The sequence below is a fragment of the Rhinoraja longicauda genome, chromosome 19 (genome assembly GCF_053455715.1).
Source record: "Rhinoraja longicauda isolate Sanriku21f chromosome 19, sRhiLon1.1, whole genome shotgun sequence".
Lineage (NCBI taxonomy): Eukaryota > Metazoa > Chordata > Chondrichthyes > Rajiformes > Arhynchobatidae > Rhinoraja > Rhinoraja longicauda.
The window spans coordinates 17022558-17044929 of NC_135971.1; the positions used below are offsets into that span (position 1 = coordinate 17022558).

Below are 22372 nucleotides of genomic sequence, written 5' to 3' on the forward strand. Positions count from 1 at the left end.
ATTGTGTGGAATGGAATCGCATGTTGGTTGGCGTGGGCAAATTGGGCTGAAGTGCCTGTTTCCACACTGTATGCCTGTCTACCCCTTCCATTCTGAGCGCAAGTGTTTAGCAGTTACCGCTGGCTGTGGGAGTGTAAGAAAATAACTGCAGATGGTGGTACAAATCGAAGGCATTTATTCACAAAATGCTGGAGTTACTCAGCAGGTCAGGCAGCATCTCAGGAGTGGGTGACATTTCAGGTCGAGACCCTTCTTCAGACAGAACAATCCTGCTCCAGGTTGCCTCGCAGTGTTTGAAGTGTTGTACATCAACAATGACGACCTGTTTCTCTGCATATTTACGCTTGCAACAAGATTCAAGCAGGTTTATCCTGATGGGCAAATTAATCAACGACTCTGAAGTTTCTTCACTTGCTGGAGGGAGTTTCACCCTGGGGTTTATTGGAGGTCACGATACACCGTGCCTTTCCTCCAAGAGTTTGTTTAGCTTAGCTTAATGCAGAGACACAGCGCAGAATCAGGCTCTTCAGCCCACCAAGTCCGCGCCGACCAGCATTCCCAGTACACTAGCATTATCCTAGACACCAGGGCCAATTTACAGTTTTTACCGAAGCCAATCAACCTACCAACCTGCACGTCCTTGTAGTGTGGGAGGAAACCGGAGCATCCGGAGAAAGCCCCACGCGGTCACGGGGAGAATGTGCAAACTGCATACAGACAGCACCTATAGTCAGGATCGAACCCGGGACACTAGAGCTGCAAGGCCCACCGAGTCCAAGCCGTTCACCCGTTCACACTAGTTCGATATAGAAATAAGGAACTGCAGATGCTGGTTTAGCAAGGAAAGACAAAGTGCTGGAGTAACTCAGCGGGTCAGGCAGCAACTGTGGAGAATGTAGTTAGGTAACGCATTGGGTCTGAAGAAGGATCCCAACCTGAAATGTCACCGATCCATGTTCTCCAGAGATGCTGCCTGCCGCACCAGTTCCATGCACTGCCACTTTCACTTGGCAACGAAACATCACAGAATACCTAAGATAGTCACAAAGTGCCGGAGTAACTCAGCGAGTCAGGCAGGTTTTTTTCTCTTTGGAGAAAAAGGATGGGTGACGTTTCAGGAATGTTCGATTGTGCTTTACACTACTGTGTTCTTTGTTCGTTCATTCATTTCCTTTTCACCGTCTTGTACAATTTAAATTTAATGGAGTGAATGTTTTTTGTGTATTTGTCCAAGTCTGTGTGCCTGTAATCTTGTTGCAAGCAAGATTTTCATTGTACCTATACCCAAATGGTCACGACCTACAATCCACATCATCGGAGACTCTTGGACTATCTTTAATCTGACTTTACTGGACTTAATCTTGCACTAAACGTTATTCCCTTTTTCCTGAATCTGTACGCTGTGGATGGTTTGATTTGTAATCATGTATAGTCTTTTCATTGACTGGATAGCAGGTAACAAAAAAGCATTTCACAATACCTCAGTACACGTGACAATAAAATAAACTAAACTGGTACATAGTTCCTTGAAAGTGGCATCACAGGCAGATAGGGTGGTCAAAAAGGTTTTCGGCATACTGGCCTTCATCAGTCAGAGTATGGAGTTGGGAGGTCATGCTGCACTTATATAACGGTGAGGCTGCATTTATAGAATTGTCAAGTTAATTTTATTTGTATAGCACATTTAAAAACAACCCACGTTGACCAAAGTGCTGTACATCAGTTCAGGTACTAAGAAAACGAACATACAATGGCACACAAACATAACAGTACACACATAAACAGTTCACAGCGCCCCCTCAGAGGGCCTCAAATGCTAGGGAGTAGAGATAGGTTTTGAGCCTGGACTTAAAGGAGTCGATTTTAAAGGAGTCAGTTTTGGTCACCATGTGAGAGGAAAGCTGGAAAGGGTGCAGAGAGGATTTACAAGGATGTTGTCAGGATTCGAGGGCCCGAGCTGCAGGGAGAGCTGCAGCAGGCTAGGACTCTATTCCTTGGAGCATAGGAGGATGAGGGGTGATCTTATAGTGTCGATCGAGGAATAGGTCGGGTAGACGCACAGCGTCTCTTGCCCGGAGCAGTGGAATTGAGAACCAGACCACAGGTTTAAGGTGAGGTGGGAAAGATTTAATAGCAGTCTGAGTGGTAACTTTTTGACACAAAGTGTGGTAGGTGCATGGAACGAGCTGCTGGAGGAGGTAGTTGAGGCAGGTACTTATGCAACATATAAGAAACAATTAGACAGGTACATGCATTGGACATGGATATGGGACAAACGCAGGCAGGTAGGATGAGCGTGGATGGGGCATGTTGGCTGGTGTGTGCAAGCTGGGCCCAAGGGCCTATTTCCATGCTGTAAGACTGCATGACTCTATGTTACAATAAACTAAACTAAACTAAATTAAAAGACCTGACTTTGACTTGAAGATAGACACACAAAAAGCTGGAGTAACTCAGCGGGTCAGACAGCATCTCTGGAGAGAAAGAATAGGTGAGGTTTCGGGTCAAGACCCTTTTTCACTGTGACTTGACTTGCAATGGTCTTCTTCGACCTTGTGAGGAGGTGTTCTGGGGTGGGGGTGGGGGTGGTCATCTCTATGGGTGGACAATCCATAGACAGACTTGTTTGGAGTAGTCAGTCTGGGGTAGGCACAAAATGCTGGAGTAACTCAGCGGGTCAGGCAGCATCTCGGGAGAGAATCTGCCTGACCCGCTGAGTTACTCCAGCATTTTGTAGTTCTTTTCTTCACGTAGTCCATATTGGGGCAGGTTGCAGAGGTCCAACTCTCTCTCACACTCTCCCCTCCTGTCCACCTTTGCTACAGTTGAACATCTCCTTTAACGACGGTGAGCTAGAGTCGACGTTTGAATACCCGTCGGAGCTGGCGCTGTTGGCCGAGTTTGGGGCGGAGGAGGAGGAGGTATCGTCGCCGCAGGTCCGCGAGCCCAAGGACGAGGAGGAGGAGGAGGAGGATGAGGCGCCGGTCCCTCGCCTGGAGATGCCCGGCTCGCCCTTGGTGGGCAGGGCCGTCCGCAGGAAGCCACTTCTCGTAGGTACGAGGCCCAGCGAGGTGCGAGTGTCCCTGCCTGGCTCCTGCCCCAACCAGGACGTGCCCATGACAGAATGCCCCAGACCAGACCCCGTCAGAACAGTGTTCACCCCCCCTCTGGGCTGTCCTCCGTCCAAGCCGGTCCCCCGTCCAAGCCGGCCCCCCGTCCAAGCCGGCCCCCCGTCCAAGCCGGCCCCCCGTCCAAGCCGGCCCCCCGTCCAAGCCGGTCCCCCGTCCATGCCGGTCCACAAGTCCAAGCCGGTCCCCCGTCCAAGTCGGTCCCCCGTCCAAGCCGGTCCACATGTCCAAGCCGGTCCACATGTCCAAGCCGGTCCCCAAGTCCAAGCCGGTCCCCACGTCCAAGCCGGTCGCCCATACAAACCGGTCCCTCGTCCAAACCGCTCCCCCCCCAGCCCTGACACCGCCCCCCGCCCGAACCAGTCGTCCCCCCTCTTGGGTTCCTTTTAAATCTTTCCCCCCCTCTCACCTTAAACCTATGTATTTTGTTTCTTGAGTCCCCTACTCTGGGTAAATTACTCTGTGCTTCTACCCCATCTAATCCCTCAATAGACAATAGGTGCAGGAGTAGGCCATTCGGCCCTTCGAGCCAATACCGCCATTCACTGTGATCATAGCTGATCATCCACAGTCAGTACCCCGTTCCTGCCTTCTCCCCATATCCCTTGACTCCGCTATCTTTAAGAGCTCATCTAACTCTCCCTTGAAAACATCCAAAGAATCGGCCTCCAATGCCTTCAGAGGCAGAGAATTCAAGACTGCATACACTTGTATAAGATCACCTTAAACCTATGTCCTCTAGGTTTTGATTCCCTTCCTCCGGGTAAAAGACTCGTCCTGTACACCTACCACCCTCTGATTGAAAAAAAATTGCTGCTCATGTTCCTATTAAATCTTTCCCCCCCCCCTCACTTGAAACCAAAGTCCTCCCAATCTGGGGGAAAGATCTGTGCCTCTACCCTATTTATTCCCTTCATGCTCATATACTGTGGGTGTATACTTTGTATACTCTGGGTAAAACACCCACCTATTCTATTCCCCTCCTGATCCCCACCTGCCTCAACCACCCCCTCCGGAAGCTCGTTCCGCACACCTACCAGCCTCTCTTGCCTAAGATAGACTGGAGTAACTCAGCGGGACAGGTAGCATCTCTGGAGAGAAGGAATGAATGATGTCGGACTTCAGTCTGAAGCAGGGTCTCGACCCGAAAGGTCACCCATCCCTTCTCTCCAGAGATGCTGCCTGTCCCGCTGAGTTACTCCAGCATGTTGTGTCTGTCTTCGATTTAAACCAGCATCTGCAGTTCTTTCCCATAAAGCCTCTCTTGCCTTTCCTCCACAGACGAGAATTGCAGGTGATGTTCACGCCCGGTCTCCGCTTTAGTCCTGCCTGCTGCCAGGGGGACCCTGTACCTCAAGAGAACAGACGTTGGGAGGGGGAGCTGCGGACTTTCCTCCCTCTCACCTTTGCTGCTGCTGGAGCCGACTCTTCGAACCCACCCTCTATGAGGTTCTTAACCACGGGACGTCTTTTCAAGGTGGAGCGACTCCTCCAGGCCAAGTGAACGTCGCGGCCGCAGCAAGAGCGACAGACTTTTCCCTCGGACGAGCGAGGGGCCGCCGTGCCACGCGTTTCCTTGAAACGTTCACTCCAAGCAGAATCTCCCAAATGCCAATTCCTTGCCACAGCTTTGCGCGGCCCGGTTTATTTGAATTTCTTCAGGAATGATCGGCTTCTGCAAAGACGGACAGACAGTTGCCGCGATGATTGATGCCAGCGAGGGGATTCGGCGGTATTTATTCCCCTTTGATATTGTGCGTGTGTGTGCGTGTGTGTGTGTGACCAGAGCCAATTACTGTATTGTGACAGGTGCACAGGGCAGATGTATGATTAGCAGACCCTTCCTGCAAAGGGGCAGCCCACCCCCTCCCCCCCCCCCCACCCCCAGGGTCTTTAGGGGTAAGGATAACGTCGGTGGCAGGAGTGAGATGGAGATGGCAATTATTTCTGCCCTCGGTTCGGTGTAGAGGGGAGGGGACAGGATGGGAGAGGAGGGAGAGGAGGTTGGTTGAGGTCCTGGGACCGTTTTCTGATGGGGGTGCAGGGTGATTTTTTTTCCTGGATTCCCCGCGAGGTCATGTTTGAGAGGGACCAACATGGAGCTCCAACCACCGACGCCAACTCCCAGCGGCGGGCCCGTCCTACATGGGTAGGACCTCCCCAAGAGGACAATTGGGTCCATGGTGGACCTCCCGAAGATGATCAGGTCCATGGTGCACCTACCCAAAATGATCAGGTCCATGGTGGACCTCCTCAAGACTCTCAGATACATGGTAGACCTCCCTAGGAAGATGAATTGGTCCATGATGGACCTCCCCAAGAAGATGAATTGGTCTTTGGTTCACCTCCCCAAGATGATCAGCTCTGTGGTGGACCTCCTCAGGATAATCGGGCACATTGTGGATCTCCGCAGGAAGATGAATCGGTCCATGATGGATCTCCCTGAGAAGATCACCTCCGTGTTGGACCACCCCAAGAGAATGATCTGGCTCATGGTGAACCTCCCCGAGAATGATCAGGCCAATGCTGGACCTCCTCAAGAAGATAATCAGCTCCATGGTGGACCTCCCGAAGAAGAATCAATTGGTCCATGGTGGACCTCCCCGAGAGAATGACCAGGCCCATGGTGGGAGGGCCATCAGTGGAGAGAGCTCTCTGTAGACACGTGCCTGAACGCTTGAGCAAAACACAAAGTGCTGGAGGAACTCAGCGGGTCGGGCAGCATCTGCGGAGGGAAGTGGACAGTTTGGGGTCAGACAGATGAAGGGTCCCGACAAACTCACCCCCCCCCCCACCCGAAAGATCAACTGTCCATTCCCTCCACAGATGCTGCCTGACCCGCTGAGTTCCTCCAACACTTTGTGTCCTATTGCTCAAGATTCCGGCATCTGCCGTCGCTTGTACCTCCATTGCCTGAGGACTCGTTCTCCAACCTCTCGCCAACAGCTCACCGCAAACAAACCCTCGCCAAATCACCTCAGTCTCTTGCCTCGCTATATGCCGGGCCTCGTTCAGCTTCCAACCCCAGTTCCTCCTCCCTTCTCCCTCTCTCTCCGTGCAACAATGGTGGGGAAAATTATTAGGCGCGGTTAGAGAGAGAAGGATCTCCCAGCTTCTTGACTTTGTGTTTGCCTGAGATGCGGTGCAGATATCAGCAGGGAACAACACAAAATGCTGGAGTCACTCAGCATAGATCAGGCAACATCCCTAGCGAGATGGAATGGGTGACGTTTTGGATCCCAAACATCATCCATTCCTTCTCTCCTGCCTGCCACGCTGAGTTACTCCAGCATTCTGTTTCCATCTTCGGTGTAAGCCAACATCTGCAGTTCCATCCCACGCATTTGTCAGCAGGGACGAAAATGTGTTTCTCTGACTCAGGAATTCTCCCTCGCCCGCCGAAAATTGCAGCATTCCTTCCGGCATTCAGCGATTTGTGCTCCTGTTTGTATTTCACCTCATATCCCTCTTCAAATTATTTGAACAGCAGTCGGAGCCCTCTGTGGAACCGCACTGGGAGGTTGGCTTCATGGTGAACTCCCCCAAGAAGATGGATTGGTGCATGGTGGAATCTGATCGCCCCGTCTTCTTTCCTCTCTGGCTGAGAGTGGTCGACGTCAACCTCCGCGAATCTTCCCTGACTGCTAGGTGGGGGGGAAGGGGCAGTGTGGGGTGAAACCAAACATACTAGAGGAACAAGATGAACCACTCCGCTGAAATCGCCATTACTGAAGTGTAGTACGCAAAGGAGCGTAACGTCCGCCATTTTAGTAGGCAAAATCCGCCGTTCGCTCTGCCTCTCGCAGTGTAATCAGTGTTTTGGGGGAACAGTATGTATGAATGATACCATAAAAATGCAGAATATATCTCATCTATCAGTTCACAGATTTTTGTTACGTTTCTTTTGAAATGTTTCTGCAAGTTTCTGCCTACTAAAATGGCGCCATGACATACTACAGTTTTTAGGGTCGAGTGGGCTATCTTGCTCCTCTAGTATCCTTGGGTGAAACCCAGCGTCCCAATCCGACAGTGATGTTTCAGGTCTTGCAGCCCATTTGCAGTCTTCCAATCCATTCCTGGCATCCCCGACTCCTGGTTTACAAGCTGTTGTGTTTTTATACGTGTTTTTACGAAGCTGTAGCCATAGTGGACTTTGTACGTGTAAATTGTGCGTGTGCGTGTTTTGATATGAGTTTTGTATGAACAGTTTGACATTGCACGCCAGCACCTCACTCACGTTTCGCGTCCTTGGAAGTGTATTCGCACAAAAACCTCAATAAAATTTTGTAACTGTCTCCAAGGCCTGCAGATGTTGTGAAGCTGGATCCTTGTCACTGGCCGACAGGCAACAAAGATGGAGTAACTGCTGGAGTAACTCAGCGGGTCAGGTAGCATCTCTGGGGAGAGGAACGGGTGACGTTTCGGATCGAGACCCTTCTTCAGACTGAGAGTCAGAGCAGAGGGAGACATGGAGATGTGGACGGAAACGAGAGATCAAAGGGCATGAAGCTCAAGGAAAATGTAGACTAGATCATTGTTAGCGAGAAGGTGACAAAGTATACGAAAGATCCAATTTAATCTGCACAACCTAACCATCCTGACACCGACTGGTGGCTTGTTCCTTCATTGATCAGTTATGCAGAACCTCTTGTGAACCTGACTCTGCTTATTGCAAATGTCTGCATTTTTTAAATCAATTGTAAGATGCAGCATGGATGCAGGCCCTTCGGCCCACCGAGTCCACGCCGAACATAAGTCACGAGTTCTAACCCTCTTCCCCCTCTCCAAGGCCAGCAGCATAATCAAAGATGAGTCTCACCCCGGTCACTCCCTCTTCACCCCTCTCCCATCAGGCAAGAGGTACAGAAGTGTGAAAATGCACACCTCAAGATTCAGGGACAGTTTCTTCCCAGGTGTTTTCAGGCAACTGAACCATCGTACCAACAACTAGAGAGTGGTCCTGACTTCCCATCTACCTCATTGGAGACCCTCGGACTATCTTTAATCGGACGTTCCTGGACTGCATCTTCTATTAAACATTATTCCCTTTATCCTGTATTTGTACGTACTGTGAACGGCTAGATTGTAAACATGTATTGTCTTTCCGCTGACTAATTAGCATGCAGCAAAACCCTTTCACTGTAGCTTGGTACACGTGACACTAAACCAAACCTAGGGTGTCACAGTGGTGCAACGGTAGAGTTGCTGCCTTACAGCGCCAGAGACCCAGGTTCGATCCTGACTACGGCTGCTTGTCTGTATGGAGTTTGTACATTATCCCCGTGACCGTGTGAGTTTTCTCCAAGACCTTCGGTTTCCTCCCACACTTCAAAAACGTACAGGCTTGTAGATTAATTGGCTTGGTATGAATGTAAAATTGTCCCGAGTGTGTGTAGGATAGTGTTAGTGTGCGGGGATCGCTGGTCGGTACGGACTCGGTGGGTCGAAGGGCCTGTTTCCGCGCTGTATCTCTAAACTAAACTGATCTACCTGCGGAAGATGTGGTGAAGCTTGTCTCCATATGATTCAGTGTCAGGGACTTTCCCGTCCTTTGTACACCAGACTGCATACGTACACAGCCAGCCACTGTTATGAGACTTTCCTGTCACATTTCCTGTGTTCCCAGCAGCTCATAGAACGCAGGAACAATACGCAGTGAACAGTTTACGTTTATCTGCTCTACCTCGATAAGTTCATAGGTTCTAGGAGCAAAATTAGGCCATTCGACCCATCAAGTCTGCTCCGCCATTCAATCATTGCTAATCTATCCCTCTTAACCCCATTCTCCTGCCTTCCCCCCATAACCCCTGACACCCTTACTAATCAAGAATCTGCCAATCTCCATCTTAAAAATATGGCAATGAATTCCACAGATTCACCACCCTCTGACTAAAGAAATTCGTCCTCATTTCATTTCTGAAGGTACGTCCTTTTATTCTGGGTTGCACCATCTGGTCCTGGATTCTCCCACTAGTGGAAACATCCTCCCCACATCCACTCTCTCCAGGGCTTTCACTATTCGGCAAGTTTCAAAGAGTTTTTCCCCCTCATCCTTCTGAACTCCATCGAGTACAGGCCCAGTGACTTCAAACGCTCATCACAACGAGAGGCAAGGAGGAGAACATTTTCCTTGCCGCCCCCACTCTATTTCCTCCCACCTGCGACGCACAAACTTTATTTCCAAATTTGGCTCTTTCTGACAAGAAAATGTCTTTCGAAACCACTCTTTATAGAAACCTCATCAGCTCACACAGGCTCGGCAGCGCCATTACTGTCTGGAGGCCCTACTGCAAGCTGAGGGAGTGCATTGAACTCTTCCACATATGGGCAGAAGCACTCAGATAGGCTGAATATTCAAAATGCCTGAGTTTAAGATTAGAAGGGATTTGTGTAGCTCCTGACAACCCCACTATAAATACCACAAATGCCACGAATTGGGAAGAGATTATGCTGAGCTGAGCTGAGTTTTATCGTCACGTGTACCGAGATGCAGTGAAACGAAGGAGGAACTCAGCGGGTCAGGCAGCTTCCACCATTGTGATTAAACCCTTAAACAAGGGAGGTGCCATTGTACAGACCAAAGTGCTGAAGTAACTCAGCAGGTCAGGCAGCATCTCTGGAGAACATGGATTGGTGACGTTTCGTGTTGGCACCTTTCTTCTGACTGTAGACCTCAGAGGGCGACACAGCTGGTAGAGCTGCTGCCTCACCGCGCCAGAGACCCGAATTCGGTTTGCACGTACTTAACATGACTGCGTGGGTTTCCTCCGGGTGCTCCGGTTTCCTCCCATATCCCAAAGACGTGCAGGTTCATACGTTAATTCGCTTCTGTAAATTGCCCATGGTGTGCAGGGAGTGGCTGAGTAAATGGGATAACATAGAACTAGTGTGAACAATAGACACGAAGCACTGGAGTAATTTCTAACCCGCTGAGGTACTCCAGCACTTTGTGTCTTTCTCTGGCGTAAATCAGCATCTGCATTTCCTTGTTTTTATTTAGAACTAGTGTGAACATCTGATTGATGGCTAATATGGACTTGGTGGGCAGAAGGACCTGTTTCTGTGTTGTATCTCTGAAAAAAACTGAAAAGTAAAATACTCAGACTTAAAAATTCGTTTGATGAAAGATCCTGACCCAAAACGTCACCTATCCACATTCTTCAGAGATTTTGCCTGGCCCAGTGAGTTACTCCAGCACTTTGTGTCTTTTTTGTAGTAGGGGAAATTTTATTAAATATCTAACCCTGGCTGTCCCAAGCCTGGGAGTGTTTGATGGGACAGCGCAGAGAGAGTTTTACTTCATATCTAACCCGCTCTGTCCGTGCCCTGGGAGTGTTTGATGGGACAACATAGAATCCTTGTTTTCAAATCCTGTCTTAACCCTTTCCTTGCCACCCTCGAACATTTCCAGCACAAATCATCCTCTCTCATCCAATTCGGGCTACATCCACAGTGAAAAGCTTTTTATGGTGCACTAACCAGTCAGTGGAAAGACAAGACCCGATTACAATCGAGCCATCCATAGTGTACAGATACATGATAAAGAGCATAATGTTTAATACAAGATAAAGCCAGTAAAATCAAAAATAGTCCCAGGGTCTCCAAGAGGTAGATGGGAGGTCAGGACTGCTTTCTGGTTGTGGTAGGATGGTTCAGTTGCCTGTTACCAGCTTGGAAGAAACTGTCCCTAGAGGCATAGAGTAAAACAGTGTGGAACCAGGCCCTTCGGCCCAACTTGCCCACACTAGCCGGCATGTCCCAGCTACACCAGTCCAACCTGTTCGCGCTTGGTCCATATCCCTCCAAACCTGTCCTATCCATGTACCTGTCTAACTTTTTCTTAAATGTTGGGATGATCCCAGCCTCAACTACCTCCTCTGGCAGCTTGTTCCAGACGCCCACCACCCTTTGCGTGAAATCGCTGAATCTAGGGATGTGCGTTTTCTCACTTCTGGACCTCTGGCCTGATGGGAGAGGGTAGAAGGGGGGAGCGACTGGGGTGAGACTGGTCCTTGATCATGCTGGTGGCTTTGCCGAGGCAGTGCAAAGTGTGGATGGAGCCACAGCCTGCACACACTCCTCCCCAACCCACAGGGGGTGCTGCAGACACAGCCAACACACAAAGAAACATAGAAAAAATAGGTGCAGGAGTAGCCCATTCGGCCCTTCCAGCCACTCCTCCCCTACACCGGGGGCGCTGCAGGCACAGCCTGGACACACCCCTCCCATACACCGGGGGCGTTGCAGACACAGCCTGCAAACACACCTCCCCTGCACCGGGGGCGCTGCAGGTACAGCCTGGACACACCCCTCCCATACACCGGGGGCGCTGCAGACACAGCCTGCAAACACTCCTCCGCTACACCGGGGGCGCTGCAGACACACCCTGCAAACACTCCTCCCGTACACCAGGGGCGCTGCAGACACAGCCTGCAAACACTCCTCCCCTACACCGGGGCGCTGCAGACACAGCCTGTACACACTCCTCCCCTACACCGGGGGCGCTGCAGACACACCCTGCAAACACTCCTCCCCTACACCAGGGGCGCTGCAGACACAGCCTGCGCCCACTCCTCCCATACACCGGGGGCGCTGCAGGCGGCGTTTCAGGTTATCCGACGCTTCCGGGTCAGAGGGCAGAGTTTCTGTTGCCAACGAAGGAAACGAGTGGCGGTGAGTGGAGAGGGAAGAGGGGAGGAATACAGAGAGAGAGAGAGAGAGAGAAAGAGAAAGAGAGAGAGAACGAGAGAGAGAGAAAGAGAGAGAGAGAGAGAGAGAGAGAGAGGATGAAGAGGGATCGAGAGAGAGAGAGAGAGAGAGAGAGGATGAAGAGGGATCGAGAGAGAGAGAGAGGGGATGGAGAGCGATCGAGAGAGAGAGAGAGAGGGGATGGAGAGCGATCGACAGACAGAGAGAGAGAGAGGGAGGAAATGAAGAGGAAGAGGAAGAGGGCGGCGGAGAGGAAGGAATGGAAAGGAGATGGAGGGATGGAGGGAACGAGGTTGTCGCTTGAAGGAAGGCAGGGATGGATTTGAAGGGAGAAGGAGATGGATGAAGGGAGGAGGATGGGGATGGAGATGGAGGGGAGGCCGGAGCCAGGAGACGACGCCCCCCCCCCTCCATCCCCGATGTCTCCCCCCCCCCCCGGTGGTAGCAGCGGGGCGAAGGGCCGAACGACGTCTCCTGGGCCCCACAGGTCCAGCCCCTGCAAAGCCTGGGGCTGAGAGGGTGGACACGGCGGGGGAGGAGCCTCGATCACGCCCGGGTCCCAGTGAACGTCGGGGGAGGAGATCCCGTTACCTCACTCGCCCCCCCAGTACCTGTCCCTGAACCTTCACTTCCCCCCAACCCTTCTGGTCCTAGACTCTCCCACTGGTGGAAACATCCTCCACATCCACTCTCTGGTAGTTTCTGAGATCCCCCCCCCCCTCATCTTTCTAAACTCCAGCGGGTAAAAACACCCATTGACTTGGCCTCCACAATGGATTCCAAAGATTCACCACCCTCTCTGGCTGAAGAAATTGCCCCAAAGGTGAACCAGATTCCACCCTGAGCACTTGGCGTCAACACTGCAAGGATGCACTGAAGGATGTGCTGGCTCTGGAGAGGGGTCCAGAGGAGGTTTACAAGAATGATCCCAGGAATGAGTAGGTTAACCTACGATGAGCATTTGTCGGCACTGGGCCTGCACTCGCTGGAGTTCAGAAGATTGAGGGGGGACCTAATTGAAACGTACAGAAGAGTAAGCTGCCTGCATAGAGTGGATGTGGAGAGGATGTTTCCACTAGTGGGAGAGTTGAATTAGAGGTCATAGACTCAGAATTAAAGGACATTCCTTTAGGAAGGAGATGAGGAGAAATTTATTTGGTAAGTGGGTGGTGAATCTGTGGAATTATTTGCCACAGAACGCTGTGGAGGCCAAGTCGGTGGATATTTTTAACGCAGAGATAGCTGGATTCCTGATTAGGTCTGGTGTCAGAGGTTTTGGGGAGAAGGCAGGAGAATGGGGTTAGGAGGGATAGATGGATCAGCCACGATTGAATGGCGGAGGCGACTTGATGGGCCGAATGGCCTAATTCTACTACCACATGACCTTATGACTGCAGTGTTGGGAGCCTAGAACCCGTGGGGAAGGGGGGGGGGGGGAGGGAGGTGGGGTGGAGGCAGATACAATAGGCACGTGGGTATGGAGGGATATGGATCAGGTGCAGGCAGAGGTGATGAGTTTAACTTACTTATTTTAAATGCCAACTTTTATTTTGTGAAGACTAGAAATACAAAATGCTGAGGCTTTATAAGGTACTGGTCAGATTACATTTGGATTTATTCACAAAATGCTGGAGTAACTCAGCAGGTCGGGCAGCATCTTGGGAGAGAAGGAATGGGTGACGTTTCGGGTCGAGACCCTTCTTTTTGCTGCCCGACCTGCTGAGTTACTCCAGCATTTTGTGAATAAATCGATTTGTACCAGCATCTGCAGTTATTTTCTTATACTCTTAGATTACATTTGGAGTATTGTGAGGTGTTTTGGGCCCCATATCAGAGGCAGGATGTGCTGGCGCTGGAGAGGGTCCAGAGGAGCCAAGAGTGATCCCAGGAATGAGTGGGTTAACATACGGTGAGCTTTTGACGGCACTGGTTTTGTGCTTGCTGGAGGTTAGAAGGATGAGGACCTCATTGAAACTCATTGAATAGCGAAAGGCCTGGATAGAGTGGGATGTTTCCACCAGTGGGGGAGAGTCCAAGACCAAAGAGCATAGCCTCAGAATAGGTCTACCTTTGGAAAGGAGATGAGGAGGAATTTCTTTGGTCAGGGTGGTGAATCTGTGGAATTCATTGCCACAGTCGGCTATTTAGTCCTAGTCAATGCATATTTGTAAGGTGGAAATTGACAGATTCTTGATTAGTATGGGTTATGGGTGGAGGCAGGAGTCATGGAGTCACGGAGTGATACAGTGTGGAAACCGGCCCCTCGGCCCAACTTGTCCACACCGACCAACATGTCCCTGCTAGCTCTGGACCCACCTGCCTGCGCTTGGTCCATATCCCTCCAAACCTGTCCCATCCATGTACCTGTCTAACTGTTTCTTAAACGTTGGGATAGTCCCAGCCTCAACCTCCTCATCTGGCTGCTTGTTCCATTCACCTACAGTGAAAAGGTTACCCAACAGATACCTATTAAATCTTTTCCCCTTCTCCTTGAACCTCTGTTCTATGGTCCTAGATTCCCCTGCTCTGGGCAAGAGACTCTGTGCATCTACCCGATCTATTCCTCTCATGATTTTGGTACACCTTTAGGATAGGTAGTGCCGTGCTAATTGTGCCTGGTGTTGCCAGGGGTGGGTGGTGCCACACTGATTGCGCCCGGTGTTACCAGGGGCGGGTGGTGCCTGGTGCTACCAGGGTGCATTTAGTGCCACACTGACGGGACCCTGTGTCTTCCCCCCCCCCCCCCCCCCCCCGCAGGCAAGCGGGCGCGATGGGCACCCTGGAGCAGTGGGTGAACGACCAGCTGCACGAGCTGCTGGGCCTGAGCGACCGGCACGTGGCACAGTTCCTGGTGGGCACAGCTCGGCGCAGTGGCAGCGCCGTCGACCTGGTGCAGCGGCTCCAGGACACGGCCACCATCGACATCACGCCCGCCGTGCGGGTCTTCGCCACCGAGCTCTGGGACAAGGTGGGTACGTGGGGGATGGGGGAGGCGGGGATGGTGGAGAAGGGTACAGGGGCGGAGGAGGGTATGGGGTTGGATTGGTGTGGGGAGGGTACAGGGGTGGGTGCAAGGGCAGGTGGCAGGATTGGCGTACTGGGACGGGGGTGGGTACGGGACGGGCACGGGAAGGCAGGAGGGGCGGACCTGCGGGCGGCGGGGAAGGGCAGGGGTGGGGCACCCATGGGCGACGGGCTCCCCTCAGGCGGGCTGCTGGTCAGGGTGACCCCCTTCCCCACCCATTTTCCTCTCCTCATCCTCCCCAACACCTGACCACCTCCCCCCCGAGGCAGATCCCCTGTCTGACACTCTGCCCCCTCTCTCCCTCTGATGGGCCTGACTCTCTCCAAACATATCCCCACGGTGGTCTAACCCTCTCTTTGCGGACAGACAGCTGGGTCTGACCTTCTCCCCGGGCTGGCCTGACCCCCTCTCTGCCCTCTGCACAGATCCCCCGACCCTGTCGACCCCTCACCTCTCTCTGCCTGGATAGATCCATGCACTTGACCCACTCTCCCCCCCACTCTTCCCCACCCCACTCTCCCCCCCTCTCTTCCTCCCCCCACTCTTCCCCCTCCCCCACTCTTCTCCCTCCCCCACTCTTTACCCCTTCTCTTCCCCCCGCCCCCTCTCCTCCCTCCCCCTGTGGAGATCCCCATGTTTGACATCCCTCCCCCCCCGCTCGCCCCTCTTACCTCGGGGCAGATCTCTGCCCCTCTCTCTCTCCAGACAGATCCCCACGTCTGACCCCCCCTCTCCCCCCCTGGTGCAGATCCCGCGGGAGCGGCTGGAGGAGAAGGCGTCGCGGGTAGCAGAGCGGGCGGCGCTGGCCCTGCAGCAGCGGAACCGCACCTACACGCTGCTGGAGGACAGCGGGGACAGCGAGCCCGAGGCAGCGCCGGGCCACCGCCGCAAGGACCGGGGCAAGGCCAAGGCCAAGCGCGCTCACCTCCGCAGGAAGAGGGCAGAGTCGCCCGACAGCGAGGACGAGGGCAGCACGTGAGTGGGGAAGGGGTGGGGGAGAGAGGGGGCAGAGGGAGAGGGGAGGGGACAGGGGGAGAGGAGAGGAGAGGGGACGGGGAAAGGGGGGGGAGAGGGAGCAGTGGGAGTTGTGAGCGGATGGGGAGGGGGGGGGCGAGGAGAGGGGGGTGTGAGGGGAGCAGGGAGAGAGGTAAGGGGAAATGGAGAAGGGAAAGGGTGACGGGACGGGAAAGAGAGGGGTGAGGGGACGTGAAGAGAGCAGGGAGTCGGGTAAGGGATCAGGGAGAGGGGAGAGAGCAGGGTGAGGGGACCTGGAGAGGGGTGAGGGCACGGCGTGAGGGGGAGGGGAGGGGAGGGGGGGTGAGGGGATGGGGTGAGGGGGAGGGGAGGGGGGGTGAGGGGAGATGGAGCAGGGAGAGAGCTGAGGGGATGGGGAGGGAGATGAGGGGATGTGAGAGGGAGCAGGATGGGGGAGGCTGTGGAAGGAGAGGGAAAGAGGAAAGGGGGGGGGGGGAGAGGGAGAGAAGGGTCAGGCAAGGGGAGTGGAGCACATGGCCCATCACGTCTACCAAGATAGGCGCAAAATGCTGGAGTAACTCAGCGGGACAGGCAGCATCTCTGGAGAGAAGGCACGGGTGACGTTTCGGGTCGAGATCCTTCTGCGGTTACCCCAGCGTCTTGCGTCTATCTTCGGTGTAAACCAGCACCCGCAGTCCCTTCCAACGCACGTCTCCTCCTTATTCTCCTCGACCAGGAAGAAGCCGCCGTCTCCTCAAAAGCTGTCGGACTCGGAAGAGGAGGAATGGGAGAAGGAGGAGAAGGATCGGCTGAAGGATCTGGAGGAGCGCGATGCCTTCGCCGAGAGGATCAAACAGCGGGACAAGGACCGGACCCGCGTCGTCCTGGAGCGCTCCGATAAAAAGGTCGGGAACTCCACGCGTCCATCGGTTGACTGGAGCAGAATTAGGCCATTCGGACCATCAAGTCCACCGCGCCATTCAATCATGGCCGGTCAATCTCAATCCCAACCCCATTCTCCCCACAACCCCTGACACCTGTACTAATCAAGATTCTATCTATCTCTGCCTTAAAAAAACATTATCCATTGACTTGGCTTAGAAACATAGAAAATAGGTGCAGGAGGAGGCCATTCGGACCTTCGAGCCAGCACCGCCATTCATTGTGATCATGGCTGATCATCCACAATCAATGAATGGCCTGCCTGCCTTCTCCCCATATCCCTTGAATCCTCTAGCCCTGGAGCTATATCTAACCCTCTCTTAAATCCATCCAGTGATTTGGCCTCCACTGCCTTCTGTGGCAGAGAATTCCACAAATTCACAACTCTCTGGGTGGAAATGTTCCTTCTCACCTCATTGCCACCATCTGGAGGCAATGAATTCCACCGATTCACCACCCTTCTGATGAAAGAAATTCCTCTTCATCTCCTTCCTAAACATCGAAAAATAAGTGCAGGAGTGGGCCATTTGAGCCAGCACCGGCATTCATTATGATCATTTGCTCATCATCTAAAATCAATACCCCGTTCCTGCTTTTTCCAATGAAGATGCCCTGATCTGTGAAGGAACGTCCTTTAATTCTGAGGCTATGACTTCTGGTCCCAGACTCTCCCACTAGTGGAAACATCCTCTCCACATCCACACTATCCAAGCCTTTCACTAATCGGTAAGTCTCACAGCGCCAGAGACCCGGGTTCGATCCTGACGATGGGTGCTGTCTGTACGGAGTTTGTACATTCTCCCCGTGACCTGCGTGGGTTTTCTCCGGGTGCTCCAGGTTTCATCCCCCACTCCAAAGACGTACAGGCTTGTAGGTTAGTTGCCTTCTGTGAAGTTGTTAATTGCCCCTGGTGTGTAGGATAGCGCTAGAGTGCCTGGGAGTGGGTACCGACCGGGTAGGATCTAATTGAGAGATTCAAGATTCAATTCAATTGCCACATGTACCATAAGCAACAGTGAAATTTTGAGTTACCATACAGCCATGGCACACAGCCACAAAAAATAAAATTTAACACAAGCATCCACCACAGCCGATTCCACGTTCCTCACTGTGATGCAAGGCGATAAAGTTCAATCATCTTCCTCCTTGTTCGCCCGCGGTCGGGGCTGTTGAACCTTCCGCAGTCGCCGCTGCTGACTGTCCGATGTCCGGGCCCTCACGTCGGGATGATCGGATCTCCGGCGTCGGGAGGGTTGAAACAGTCTCCACAGTTCGGAGCTCCCGAGACGGCCTCTTCTCGCCAGAGACCACGGGCTCCTCGGTGCTAAAGTCCACAGGGCCCCGCGGTGGGGGCTCTGGAGCTCACGGCCTCAGAATTAATTAAAGGACGTTCCTTCACAGATCAGGGGGTTTGTTTATAGATAATAGACAATAGATAATAGGTGCAGGAGGAGGCCATTCAGCCCTTCGAGCCAGCACCGCCATTCAATGCGATCATGGCTGATCATTCTCAATCAGTACCCCGTCCCTGCCTTCTCCCCATACCCCCTCACTCCGCTATCCTTAAGAGCTCTATCCAGCTCTCTCTTGAAAGCTTCCAACGAACTGGCCTCCACTGCCTTCTGAGGCAGAGAATTCCACACCTTCACCACTCTCTGACTGAAAAAGTTCTTCCTCATCTCCGTTCTAAATGGCCTACCCCTTATTCTTAAACTGTGGCCCCTTGTTCTGGACTCCCCCAACATTGGGAACATGTTTCCTGCCTCTAATGTGTCCAATCCCCTAATTATCTTATATGTTTCAATAAGATCCCCCCTCATCCTTCTAAATTCCAGTGTATACAAGCCTAATTGCTCCAGCCTTTCAACATACGACAGTCCCGCCATTCCGGGAATTAACCTAGTGAACCTACGCTGCACGCCCTCCATAGCAAGAATATCCTTCCTCAAATTTTACATGTGGAACGATGGATTCCTGGGAGTGGGTTTCAGGATGGGATCTAATCGAGGAGTTGGGGGGGGGGGGGGGAAGGCCGTGTGTACGGATGGTGCGGTGGAGAGTGGGTTGTCTGGGCGTCTTTGAACAGCACAGACGATGCGCGGTGTGGCTAACGTGTGACTCTGCTCCCTGCAGGCCTACGAAGAAGCTCAGAAGCGGCTGAAGATGGGGGAGGATGACCGCAAGGCGCTGGTACGGACCCCGCGCGTTTCTGCTTCGTGTGGAGGCCGCCGTGCTTTCTCATGGGGAGGGGAGGGAGGAGTTGCTCCTTGACGGCGCTCCGTGAGGGCAACTGGAACGGTCTCGGCAGAAAGCAAGACAGGACCAGGCCACTCGGCCCCTCAACCCTCCTGCCACCCCATTCAATACGACCAGACATCGTAGAACAGTAAAAGCACAGGAACGGGCCATTCTCACTGTCTCTCTCTCCCTCTCCCCATTTCTCTCTCCTTCTCCATCTCCCTCTCCGTCTCTCTCTCTCCGTCCATCTCTCTCTCACTCTCTCTCTGTCACTCTCTCTCTCCGTCTCTCTCTCACCATCTCTCTCCATCCATCTATCTCCGTCCATCTCTCTCTCCGTCTCTCTCCGTCTCTCTCTCTCCGTCTCTCTCTCACCATCTCTCTCTCCGTCTCTCTCTCACCATCTCTCTCCGTCTCTCTCTCTCTCTCTCTCTCTCCGTCTCTCCGTTTCCCTCTCTCCATCTCTCTCTCTCTCTCCGTCTTTCTCCCTCCGTCGCTCTCTCTCCCTCCGTCTCTCTCCATCTATCTCTCCGTCTCTCTCTCTCACCATCACTCTCTCCGTCCATCTCTCTCCATCCATCTCTCTCCGCATCTCTCTCTCCGTCTCTCTCTTTCTCTACGTCTCTCTCTTTCTACGTCTCCCTCTCCGTCTCTCTCTCTCTCCGTCTCTCTCTCTCTCCGTCTCTCTCTCTCCCTCCGTCGCTCTCTCTCCCTCCGTCTCTCTCTCCCTCCCTCCATCTCTCTCCATCTATCTCTCCGTCTCTCTCTCTCTCCGTCTCTCTCTCTCTCTACGTCTCTCACTTTCTCTCCGTCTCTCTCTCTCTCCGTCTCTCTCTCCGTCTCTCTCTCTCTCTACGTCGCTCTCTCTCTCTCCATCTCCCTCTCTCTCCGTCTCTCCCTCTCCGTCTCTCTCTCTCTCTCTCTCTCTCTCTCCGTCTTTCCGTCTCCCCCTCTCCCCTCTGTACTTTGCCTCCCTCTCCACCTCCCTCCCTCCCACTCCACCACCCTACCCCCCACTCCACTACCCTACCCCCCACTCCACCACCCTACCCTTCTGCATCTCTCTCTCTGACTGCATCCCACTGCAGAGCACAATGTTCTCTGAGGAACATGAAGCTGTGCTGATCCCAGGTGCTTGTCGTTGCCTGCCGGTGCGTCTTTATAAGTTCATGAGCTCCAGGAGCAGAATTGGGCCATTCGGCCCATCAAGGCTTCTTCGCCATTCAATCGTGGTTGATCTACCTCTTCTCTCCTAACCCCATTCGCCTGCCTTCTCCCCATAACCCCTGACACCCGCACTGATCGAGTGGGGCAGTGGGGAGGAGCGTTTGGGGGGTGGGGGGGGGAGTGTTGGGGGGGGGCGTGGGGAGCGTTGGGACAGACACACACACACACAGATGCACACAGTTACATGGACACACAAGCAGATAGACACAGGCAGATACATAGACACATACACACGCACACACAGATATGCACTCGCGTACACACAGACATTCTCACACACACACACACCCACTATCTCTCACACACGGACTCACACACACACACATACTCTCACATGCACACACACATTCATACTTGGGTGGGACGGTGGCACAGCGGTAGAGTTGCTGCCTTCCAACGAATGCAGCGACAGAGACCAGGGTTCGATCCCGACCATGGGCGCCGTCTGTACTTTGTTTGTACGTTCTCCCCGTGACCTGCGCGGGTTTTCTCGGAGATCTCCGGTTTCCTCCCACACTCCAAAGACGTGCAGGTACGTAGGTTGATGCGAAAATTGTCCCGTGTGGGTGTAGCATAGTGTCAGTGTGCGGGGATCGCCGGTCGGCGCGGACCCGGTGGGCCGAAAGGGGCCTGTTTCCAAACCAAACTAAACTCACACGTGCGCACAGCACCGAGGGGGTGCGGGTTAGCATTGAGGGAGAGCGCTGGGGGAAGCAGAGCGGGAAGCGACTCACTCTCCTCCCTCCCCCCCCCCCCCCCCCCCCCCCGGCTCTCCGCAGATCCCGGAGCTGCGCAAGCAGTCTCGGCGGGAGTACCTGGGCAAGCGGGAGCAGGAGAAGCTGGAGGACCTGGAGGCGGAGATCCAGGACGACGAGTACCTGTTCTCGCCGGCGCTGCTCACCTCCAGGGAGAAGCAGCAGCTGGACTACAAGAAGAAGGTGCGCGACCTGGCCAGAGAGTACAAGGTGGCCGGCGAGCAGGAGCGGCAGGAGAAGAACAACCGCTACTACATGCCCCAGGAGAACCGCAACAAGGTATGGACCCAAGGGGGGGGGGGGGGGGGGGGGGGGGGAGGTGCAGCCCGGAAGGGTTGGAGAGGCAAGGAAGGGCTCGGGGATGGTTATACGGTGGGGAAGAGTAGTTTCAAGGGGGTTTTGAGGTAGATTTTGAGAGGAGTAGTTGTTTGGGGAGGGAGAGGAGAGGGGAGGAGGGGGGGGGGGGGGGGTAGTTCAGAAGGTCACGGTGGCGCAGAGGTAGAGTTGCTGCCCTCCAGCGAATGCAGCGCCGGAGACCCGGGTTCCATCCCGACTACGGGCGCCGTCTGTACGGAGTTTGCACGCTCTCCCCGTGACCCGTACGGGTTTTCTCCGAGATCTTCGGTCTCCTCCCACACTCCAAAGACGTGCAGGTTTGTAGGTTAATTGGCTTGGTAAATGTAAAAATTGTCCCCAGTGGGTGTAGGATGGTGCTAATGTGCGGGGATCGCTGGTCGGCGCGGACCCGGTGGGCCGAATGGCCTGTTTCTCTGGGTGAAAAAGTTTTTTCTCACCTCGGTTTTAAATGGCCTCCCCTTTATTCTTAGACTGTGGCCCCTGGTTCTGGTCTCCCCCAACATTGGTAACATTTTTCCTGCATCTAGCTTGTCCAGTCCTTTTATAATTTTATACGTTTCCATAAGATCCCCCTCTCATCCTTCTAAATTCCAGTGAATGCAAGCCCAGTCTTTCCAATCTATCCTCATATGCCAGTCCCGCCATCCCGGGGATTAACCTCCTGAACCTACGCTGCACTGCCTCAATCGGAGACCAAATTCCTCAAATCAGGAGACCAAAACTGCCCACAATACTCCAGATGTGGTCTCACCAGGGCCCTGTACAACTGCAGAAGGACCTCTACACTCAGCTCCTCCTGATATGAAGGCCAACATGCCATGTGCTTTCTTCACTGCCTGCTGTACCTGCACGCTTACTTTAAGTTGGTGGGGAGGGGGAGGGGGAGGTTGGTGGGGTGGGGGAAAGATTTTGCCGGGGAATAAGGGTAGAGGGTCGGAGGGAGGGGGTAAGTGGGGAGGGGGGGGTGTGTGTCTGGTGCTGAGGGGATGGTGGGAATGGTTTCGATGGTGGGTTGG

General features: G+C 53.4%; 3 protein-coding genes across 4 annotated transcripts in view; 2 read left to right on the top strand and 1 right to left on the bottom strand.

The window, feature by feature from the left end:
* LOC144602537 (uncharacterized) overlaps positions 1-4548 on the top strand; it is a 30699-nt gene extending 26151 nt beyond the window's left edge. Inside the window, exons 2-3 of the mRNA XM_078415664.1 lie at positions 2826-3054; positions 4410-4548. Coding sequence (XP_078271790.1) covers positions 2826-3054; positions 4410-4426 — 246 coding nt within the window. The 3' untranslated portion in view covers positions 4427-4548. The remainder of the gene's footprint in view (positions 1-2825; positions 3055-4409) is intronic.
* LOC144602868 (pre-mRNA-splicing factor ATP-dependent RNA helicase DHX16-like) overlaps positions 1-22372 on the bottom strand; it is a 783352-nt gene that overhangs the window by 111935 nt on the left and 649045 nt on the right. The gene's annotated exons all lie outside the window — the stretch shown is intronic.
* The window catches only part of dhx16 (DEAH (Asp-Glu-Ala-His) box polypeptide 16), a 37945-nt gene continuing 27345 nt past the window's right edge, over positions 11773-22372 (top strand). Inside the window, exons 1-6 of one of the 2 annotated variants that reach the window (XM_078416330.1) lie at positions 11773-11801; positions 14595-14805; positions 15611-15837; positions 16574-16742; positions 18913-18969; positions 21024-21278. In XM_078416330.1, the coding sequence (XP_078272456.1) occupies positions 14608-14805; positions 15611-15837; positions 16574-16742; positions 18913-18969; positions 21024-21278 (906 nt within the window). In that variant the 5' untranslated portion in view covers positions 11773-11801; positions 14595-14607. Of the gene's footprint in view, positions 11802-12588; positions 12871-14594; positions 14806-15610; positions 15838-16573; positions 16743-18912; positions 18970-21023; positions 21279-22372 lie in introns of those variants that run through there. The other variant, XM_078416331.1, reaches the window with a different exon arrangement.